Consider the following 10485-nt stretch of genomic DNA (forward strand, 5'->3'; position numbering starts at 1 on the left):
TATACGAATAGAACATGCATGAATGAGAACATAAAGTGCAGGACGTGCTTTATGTAGGCTAAAGGAGTTATTAAGCACAATGAGCCATGAAAAAATCCTAATGAATCATAATCTAATCGAATTGTGAGACAAGTGAAGATTCACAGTTATGACTAACTATCTGCACAAAGTTTGAGACTGACCTGTTAACTTGTTAGGGCATTAGGCCTAGTCCTGGATTTACTCCAAATGTTGCACAGTGAGATTTTCTATGGATGTTTTATATATTAATGTATATATATAGGCCTATTAATGACATTTTCTACTGAGATTTCATTTTACTAATAAAGTTATAGCCTACGAATCATTAGAGTAAACTGACTTGGTAAATCAAGCTCTTGTGGTGCCCCCATTCGTTTCAATGTTTCACGCTTTTTGGACATGCACATCATAATAAATAGACTTGTTTTACAAAACTAAGAATTTTCCCATAAATGTGTCCTATATCACTGAAAATGGGAGAATCTTAGCTTTAATTTGGTATATGGCACATTATCAGAATAATAATGGTTAAAATGTTTTACAATTTCAAAAATAAGCTTGATTTTAAAATTGGAATTTCTCAAAATCATGATTTTCTGAGGCCGAAATTCAGCTAACTTTTGACATGATCTTACTCATCAATATTAAAGATATCAAGGTTATATTTTCACAGAATGTTCTTTACATTGTGTAGCATGATTTTATGTATAAAACAGCGAATGACAAAAAAATGACTTTAGCTGGGTTTTCACAGACAGGGTCACATATATCAAAGCTAGTCTTTGGAAATCAAGGGTAATGCGTCATTGATAGGCGACACGCGGACACAGTCCAATTATTTCTCTGGATTTAAACATTGGGATAATGTAGGTACACAAGTTAACACAATATATAACATTGTTCTAGTGGTTTTTGGCTATTTTAATCCAAAAATCTTACATATTGTGCCTTTAAGTCTAAAAGTTGGAAGTGTAATGGTTGTGATGTTGAAGTCATGTGACCATGGTGTAGTTAATTTATAGCCTACGCTTAGCTATTTATTTCTGGTGATCTATGTAATGAACTAAATTAATTTTGATTTGAACTATTTTTGTTGAAGGGAGCAAAAACAAAGCAACTAGCAATATTGCGTCTAAAATGTAAAGTACTCAATATTAACTTCCTGTTTATTAGAATGTTGTATACAATTATCACACTCGCAATCTTATTGTTGATTCCAACATCACCACAGCTGTGATGACATGTTATTTAGAACAACAGGACTCTTGCGGTATGTATTTGAGATTTTCCAAAAATGTAGGAAAATGTCGAAAAAAACAAAAATGACTTCTCCAGGATTTTGTTTGAATTAGAATTTATAATCTTTAACAACTAGACAAAATGTAGTCACAAATTAATTTAACATAATCATACACATGATGCCCACACAGGATAATCATATAGAAACTACCAAATCCAGTCATACTGAGAAAACAAAAACAAAAAAACAAACACAGGTTTTATATATCACCTTACACAAAGTACAAGAGTTTTGCTCTGTTACAAATAATTATTTGGTGTGACAACTATCAAAACAGCTGAAGAAGACTATATATATTTGTGATAGATACATGAATGCCTCATCCTTATTTTAGGCTGCAAATCTTGCAACATCATGATAAACAGATTATAATGAAACTTGTCTTGTCAGAGAGCAACTCTGTAAGAGCATAAGGGCATAAGAGATGAGAGAGGGGGAAATGATTTGTTTTGTTGTTTTCCTGCTAGTCTCTTCTCTATTTTTATTTTTTTACAAAACAAGTTTTCAAAAGTAAATATTTTATATGTGGTTTATATTAACAGAAGTATTAGAGCAATTGTACAAAATATCACTTGAAAGTGAGCAGATTCATTTCTTCTTATTTACAATATTGTTGCTGATCCAGTTCATGCCATCCTGAAAGACAAAAATAATGTCTTATGTCTAATCATGGACAATCATAAAATATATAGTGTGTATATATATATACACTATATTGCCAAAAGTTTTAGGACGCCTGCCTTTACATGCACATGAACTTTAATGACATCCCATTCTTAATCTGTAGGGTTTAATATAGAGTTGGCCCACCCTATGCAGCTATAACAGCTTCAGCTCTTCTGGGAAGGCTTCCACAAGGTTTAGGAGTGTGTTTATTGGCATGTCCATTCTTCTAAAAGCGCATTTGTGAGGTCAGGCACTGATGTTGGACAAGAAGGCCTGTCTCGCAGTCTCCGCTCTAATTCAAGGTGTTCTATCGGGTTGAGGTCAGGACTGGCCAGTCAAGATCCTCCACTCCAAACTCACTCCTCCATGTCTTTATGGACTTTGCTTTGTGCACTGGTGTGCAGTCATGTTGGAAGGAAGGGGCCATCCCCAAACTGTTCCCACAAATTTGGGAGCATGAAATGGTCTAAAATGTATTGGTATGCTGAAGCATTAAGAGTTCCTTTCACTGGAACTAAGGGGCCAAGCCCAAACCTTGAAAAACAACCCCACACCATAATCCCCCTTCACCAAACTTTACACTAGGCACAATGCAGTCAGAAAAATACCGTTCTCCTGACAACCGCCAAACCCAGACTCGTCCATCGGATTTCCAGACAGAGAAGCGTGATTCATCACTCCAGAGAACATGTCTCCACTGCTCTAGAGTCCAGCGGTGGTGTGCTTTACACCACTGCATCCTACGCTTTGTATTGGACTTGGTGATGTAAGGCTTGGATGCAGCTGCTTGGCCATGGAAACCCAATCCATGAAGCTCTCTACGCACTGTTCTTGAGCTAATCTGAAGGCCACATGAAGTTTGGAGGTCTGTAGCTATTGACTGCAGAAAGTTGGGGACTTCTGCGCACTGTGTGCCCTCAGCATGTGCTGACCCTGCTCTATGATTTTACATGGCCTACCACTTCGTGGCTGAGTTGCTGTTGTTCCCAATTGCTTCTACTTTGTTATAATACCACTAACAGTTGACCGTGGAATATTTAGTAGTAAGGAAATTTCTCAAATGGATTTATTGCACAGGTGACAACCTATCACGGTACCATGCTTTAATTCACTGAGCTCCTGAAAGAGACCCATTCTTTCACAAATATTTGTAGAAGCATCCTGTGGCCATGGAAGTGATTGGAACACCTGAATTAAATTATTTGGATGGGTGTCCCAATACTTTTGGCAATATAGTGTGTGTGTGTATATATATATACACTCACCTAAAGGATTATTTGGAACACCATACTAATACTGTGTTTGACCCCCTTTCGCCTTCAGAACTGCCTTAATTCTACGTGGCATTGATTCAACAAGGTGCTGAAAGCATTCTTTAGAAATGTTGGCCCATATTGATAGGATAGCATCTTGCAGTTGATGGAGATTTGTGGGATGCACATCCAGGGCACGAAGCTCCTGTTCCACCACATCCCAAAGATGCTCTATTGTGTTGAGATTTGGTGACTGTGGGGGCCATTTTAGTACAGTGAACTCATTGTCATGTTCAAGAAACCAATTTGAAATGATTTGAGCTTTGTGACATGGTGCATTATCCTGCTGGAAGTAGCCATCAGAGGATGGGTACATGGTTGTCATAAAGGGATGGACATGGTCAGAAACAATGCTCAGATAGGCCGTGGCATTTAAATGATGCCCAATTGGCACTAAGGGGCCTAAAGTGTGCCAAGAAAACATCCCCCCACCATTACACCACTACCACCAGCCTGCACAGTGGTAACAAGGCATGATGGATCCATGTTCTCATTCTGTTTACGCCAAATTCTGACTCTACCATCTGAATGTCTCAATAGAAATCGAGACTCATCAGACCAGGCAACATTTTTCCAGTCTTCAACTGTCCAATTTTGGTGAGCTCGTGCAAACTGTAGCCTCTTTTTCCTATTTGTAGTGGAGATGAGTGGTACCCGGTGGGGTCTTCTGCTGTTGTAGCCCATCCGCCTCAAGGTTGTGCGTGTTGTGGCTTCACAAATGCTTTGCTGCATACCTCGGTTGTAACGAGTGGTTATTTCAGTCAAAGTTGCTCTTCTATCAGCTTGAATCAGTCGGCCCATTCTCCTCTGACCTCTAGCATCAACAAGGCATTTTCGCCCACAGGACTGCCGCATACTGGATGTTTCTCCCTTTTCACACCATTCTTTGTAAACCCTAGAAATGGTTGTGCATGAAAATCCCAGTAACTGAGCAGATTGTGAAATACTCAGACCGGCCCGTCTGGCACCAACAACCATGCCACGCTCAAAATTGCTTAAATCACCTTTATTTCCCATTCTGACATTCAGTTTGGAGTTCAGGAGATTGTCTTGACCAGGACCACACCCCTAAATGCATTGAAGCAACTGCCATGTGATTGGTTGATTAGATAATTGCATTAATGAGAAATTGAACAGGTGTTCCTAATAATCCTTTAGGTGAGTGTGTATACTTTTCAATGGTTATACGGTTATTTCAAAGGTTTTAATAAAAAGCTGATACAAATTAAATTCACTATATATATATATACAAACCTGTACACCTTCCCCAGATACTGCAGAACAGGCCTGGATCTGCCACTCTCTGTCCCGGTACGTGTGCAGGTTGAGGCCCTCTGCAATCTCACTGGCAGGGGAGGCTGTGGCCAGGTCCTGTTTATTGGCAAAGATGAGCAACGGGACACCCTTCAGGTTCTCCTCATCGATGAGCTCCGACAGCTCCTGTCAGCACAGAGGAGTCAGTGTGCCGTAATCAGCACCACATAGAGGTTAGCCTATGCTTCAATCCAGAGTGATTTACCTTTACAGCGCATTCACATTATCGATTTTTTGTGTGCCCTCGAGATTGAACCGAAGACCATGACTTATCAGTGTGAACTTTAGGACCCCCAGTGTACAAACCAGCTAGACACTGTATTCATCCTCAGAGGAGTATGTAGTTTTCATACAGTGCAGTACATTTTGATCATAGTAGGAGTGAGCACCTTTTGCTACCTACAATTTAAAAAACTGATAATATGATAATATTCTTTAGTATACATTAATAGATTATCTTAAAATGAGATTGTTAAACTTCAGACTGCCTGGCTTCTCATTTCCACCTTAACCAAATATATTGTTTGCACAATACCAAATTAAGTATATTTAGAATTTTTCATCAGCAAGAGCAATGAAAAACTCCCCTGATTTTAACACTTTTTATATATTTATTATGGAGGGGAAGTTAAATTCTGGTTAGGGGACAAGCCCAAAATAATGCAATGCAGGCAAATAACTGTGGCATTTCAACACTATATGAGGAACTAATTAATGATAGGCAATACAAAGTTTAAAGCCATTAAAAAGATTGTTTAGAACCTTTCTTCTTGAAAGATGTCTTAAGGGACAGAAATATTCATCTAATTTAGGAGTAACCCAGGATATCCTTTTATTTAGGCTGACAGCTGCTTCAATTGAGCCTCAAGACAAAACATATCCAGCCTGTGCGCATTACAAGTAAACACAATTTTGGCCAAAATGCTTGACTTATAAATATATTAAATAAAATGCTTTTTAGGAGAAAAAACTATGAGAAGCTGTGATTTTCACAGATTGATTCTTACCAGTCCTGTTTCCTCAAATCTCTTTTTGTCTGCACTGTCAATCACATAGATCTAAAAAAGGGGGAGAGAGAATGAGAACTGTTAAAGAGAAAAAGGATTTTTGACACACGCTAACTTCAGAATTTGTCCCTGTCGAGCACTGCACCAATAAATCGGTGTTCTCCAGGTACTTTTTCCAGAATGGTCGAATCTTCCTCTGTCCTCCAATGTCCCAGACATTCAGCTTCATGCTATCACAGGTCACACTTTTAATGTTGAAACCCTGAAAGAGCAAAATCAGCACATGATACAGCTGTGGAGACATGTTTTCTAGATTTCCTTTTGATTTATAAAGTCATTGTGACTTTATGTCACATTGTGACTTAAATCTCACAATTTTAACTTTATACCTTGTTATTTCTCCCTATGTTACGTAATCTGATTACTTTTACAAGTAACTAGTAAAGTATCGCATTACTTTTAAATTTACAAGAAGTTACTTCCCATTTGTTGACCGACACCTCTCCCCATGTTGAGTGAAAAAAAGTGCAGAGGCGTTGTGTGCGCTGTGTAAGCATGATGGTTATTGAAGTTCTAGACTAAATGTGAGCATTCAATCATCTCACTTTCACAAAAAGCAGATTTAGTGTTCCTTAAAATGACTAAAAACCGTGAAATGCAAACTCAGAATTACCAAACCCTCAATAATTAACTATGTTAAATTACACAAATATACTTTATGGATTTAATCTCACTTTATTAACTATGTATCTGCTGCTGACCTTTGATGATTCAAATTTTTTTTTGTTGCTTTTATTGCTGAAGAGGCAGCATCCAAAATTGCGTATTATTCTGAGATTGCATTTCACAGTTTTTTTTATTAATTTTGAGTAATATTGAATCAGTTATTTTGCAAGTGCGATGAGTATATAACCAATAACCATCATGTTTACACAGTGCACACAATGCCTTATTATTCTCTCAAAATAGGGACAGGAAGAGTAACTTGCGTTACTTATTTGATAAAGTAACTCAGATATTTTGTTGTAAATTTAAAAGCAATGCGTTACTTTACTAGTTACTTGAAAAAAGTAATCTGATTACGTAATTTAAGTAATTTGTAATGCATTACCCCCAACACTGATGGCGAATGTCCAGATTACGTTCATACCACACATATTTATACTTTTTTTGCTGTCGCAAAGTAATTACTTATTTAAAATAAGTAAGCTACTCAAGAGAGTATGCATTTTCAAAAGCAGCCATTCTTCTTCTGCGTCCTTTTCTTCTGCAAACCAGAATGGCAGCACAGCTGAAAGGATTTATTTGAGCTGTGCCCTCGACTGCACAGAGTGAAGTTGCATTTCCTTACTTTTGGTGTGAAAGTGCTTTTACATTTGCCAAAATATTACTTTTTTGTTATAAAAAAACAAGCAAGCCCAGCCCAGGTGTGGAAAGTAACGTAATGCATTACTTTCCATTAAAAGTAACCGTTATTTTTGAGGTAGTAGCACAATACTTTTGAAAGTAACTTTTCCCAACACTGATTGTGATTTAAATTTCATAATGTGAATTTAGAGAATTTATTACTTATAGTGTGACTTAAAAAATTACCTCACAGTTACCTTCTCCTAATTTACTGAAGCAGAAATTGGCTTCCTTAATGAGTGACTTTCTTATTCAATAAAATCTTTGGCTTGATTAGGCCAAAATCCTGACAAGACCTCAGATAGAGGCATGATGTATTTAAACTCCTAGTCTAAATTTATCCTGCCCCTGAGCAGCCTCCAACTACTGAGACTTTATGGTTAAGTAATCTTTAACCGTGGGATTAAAGACACTGTTGTGGTGCTATTCTTAGGACGGATCTTCTCTCCCCACAGGCCTCGGCTCTTTAGAGCTTTAACTGGCTGCAGCATATAATGGCTGTTAACAAAACACATGCTAAACAGCAAATAGTCTCACATTACATCCAGGTCCCAGGATATTTTAAGTAATCAAGCAACAATGTGCCAACATCCTAACTATAGCAAGCTGTGCACAGCGGAGTCCAAATGCTTAGTGTTAACAGCCATCAATTGCAACCACTGTACAATTTCACTGATTGACAATACTGTCAGTCAAAGGTAGATGAATTTGAAATGTGTATCAATATATTAATTAATTATTACGTCAGATACACTCTCTCTAATAACCAGCACTAATACACACAGTCAAGGCATGCTCTTTCTCTGACCCCTCAACAGTAAACAGAGCGGTAGACCAGACTGACCACATTTGATCCTATTAACTGAAACTTTCTTAGAAGATTGAGATTCCATCATGTCTATTTATACCATTTATTTGGATAGTAGTTCTTTCTAGGACAGTCACACCATCAAATGGTTTCCTATAGCAGTGGTTGTAGTCTATGGGTGCTTTTTTGTTTGTCTCTGAGGGTTGTTGGTGGACCTCAACATCTAGTGGATCGCTTTCATCATGACAGTGACAGTGTTGCATTATACAAGACACATACAACTGTTGAACCACGTATATATATTTATAGGGGGTCAAAGGGCAAGATTGTATTTTTTTTGATGACAACTGATATTTAGCCATCAGTTAAACTCTTATGAAGGTTAAATTAGTACATAGTTTCTAAATGGAAGTGGTTTTCACCTCAGAATAAAAAAAAAAAAATCAACAAATTATAAATTGCAAATATATATTATATTATTGTGTGTTTTGCAAAGAATTGATTGAATTACCAATTATATAATTTATTTATTTACATTTTAATAGTACTTTTATATTTTAATTTTAATAACAATATTAACAATAATATATAAATATTTTAATGGAAGTCTGTTTGCACCTCAGACTAAAACAAAGGTAATTGAGACTTAATTTCTCATAATTGTGTCTTAATATGTCTTAAAGCTACACTGTGTGATATTTTCCCCCATCTTGCGGTGAAAAGGTTTATGACCATCCAGTGAATATTAGTTTCTGTTCCTCTCAATTCTGATTTCGTTTTAACTCCTACGGTGGCCGATTTAGTCCAAGATTAATATGGCTTCCAGTTCGACCTCGTCCACATTCGACACGGTGGCATCGAGTGTTAAAACGCGAAAGGCGAAGCTTGAATTTACGGGTATGTCCCTCTTTGGCTAATGTACTTTCAAGATGGAGGGGCAACATGGCGTTCGAACCCCTCACCCGTATGTATTTTCAATGGCATATTATAAACTTACGAGAATACTTTATTACTTGAAAGAAGTAAATGTACATTAATGAGCACATATGTTTTTGAAAGAGCTAAGTGTTTTTAGCTAAGAATAAACTAAAAAAGTTACACAGTGTAGCTTTAATGTGATGTTATATCTCACAATTGTGAATTGATTTTAATGGTCAATCTATTTCTCATATTTGTGACTTTATTCCTTATTACATTTGATGAAATATTTTAGATTATATATCCTATTTTAAATGCCATCTCACTTTCATAAGCTTTCATATTTCTAACCCCTCAAAAAGTTATCCCCATTGTCAAAAGGGTTTTTTTCACAGTACTATTTGTCCACAGTCTGCCCTCTTTATTACTGATTAACCTGATTCATTCATTTTGGATGTACAGTCTAGTGTCATACAAGATGCAGCTATTGGTTTTATGCCAAAGAATGACTTTAGCCTGAACATTTCCAGATCACTGTGGTATTTAAACTGAAGTGTAACTGTCGAAGGCTTTGAGAATATTTCTGCTGGATTTGTTAAACACTAAAAAAGTGCTATAAATGTGTTAGCATGACACACTAGCTAACTTCACATCTTTCAAATTAGACAGAATTTTTCATGAGTTTTGCCAGTCATAACACATCATTCAATAGTTGGATAAGCAGTGAATGTACATTCTGTAATGTCAGAGGACTGCGCTGCTTTCATAACTTCATGTGTCGTAACACTTTTTTTGAACTAGCATATTAAGAAAGTGTAAAAAATCCAATGCTTTGAAAGCTCCTCACAGCTGCCCTTCTCACCTGAGTCGGGGTGATGGTGTTCACATCTTCGGAAGCAAGTTGCTTTAACAAAGTGGTTTTTCCGGCATTATCCAGACCGAGAAGGACTATCCGAAGCTCTTGCTCTGTAGTGCCCTTTAACTTCTCAATGACTGAAAACAAACCCTAGAAAACAAGCATTTGTGCCTAAAATATCTGATTAAATAGTTTAATTTGAAGTTGCAGGTACATCCATGAGATCTCTAATCCATCACAATGATGTGCATAACATTAAAAAAAGATTATTTCTTCCAAAGAACTTTCAAATAGGCCCTTCCGGCAGATTGAAAAATTTACCTTCTGGACTTCTCCCATGGTGCCGTGAATTTCGTGGTAGGAAGAGAATGCAGAAAGAGATGGAAAGGCGCAGCTACATTCTATGTGGCAAATATCCAGGTAAGTGCTGGGTTTTCTTATTGGTCCACTCTTTCTTGGGTCCTCTTCCCTCAGAATGTCTGTTCTTCACGTTGCAGTACCTTTGCTTCTCTATGTGCCTGGCCTTCCTCATATGTGACACAGGGGAGGATGTTGAGGTGGGGGAGGGGATGGATTAGTAGGACACAATTAGCAATCTCTCCGCCCGCCTCTCCTCCACTCGTCTCCTCCAGCACATCTCCAGCATTAAAGACTTACCTGGATTATCCTTAACCACCACCTGCTTCAGGATAGGCCTCTTGAGACTCTCTCTGTGCTCTCTTCCAGGATTCACTATGTTGTCTCCCCCTCCCTATCCCTTAACATGTGCAAGCTTGGGTGGCCTTCTCATCACACTAGTTGATTTATGGACCAAGAAGTTAAAAGCACAAACATACCCAAGAAAATAAAATGAGGTAAGAGCTCATGTCAGTTTC

At 37.4% G+C, this 10485-nt stretch overlaps 1 protein-coding gene across 1 annotated transcript; it reads right to left on the minus strand.

The window, feature by feature from the left end:
• Positions 1–1150: 1150 nt before the first annotated feature.
• Positions 1151–10239, minus strand: arl3l1 (ADP ribosylation factor like GTPase 3, like 1). Its single transcript, XM_079834666.1, has 6 exons — positions 9932–10239; positions 9617–9760; positions 5767–5883; positions 5622–5672; positions 4555–4740; positions 1151–1957 (listed from the first exon to the last, which is right to left on the minus strand). Exons 1-6 carry the CDS (start codon positions 9947–9949, stop codon positions 1910–1912), a joined length of 564 nt encoding a protein of 187 aa, XP_079690792.1. The 5' UTR covers positions 9950–10239; the 3' UTR covers positions 1151–1909.
• Positions 10240–10485: the final 246 nt, after the last annotated feature.

Source organism: Gobio gobio (assembly GCF_949357685.1).
Source record: "Gobio gobio genome assembly, chromosome: 14".
Lineage (NCBI taxonomy): Eukaryota > Metazoa > Chordata > Actinopteri > Cypriniformes > Gobionidae > Gobio > Gobio gobio.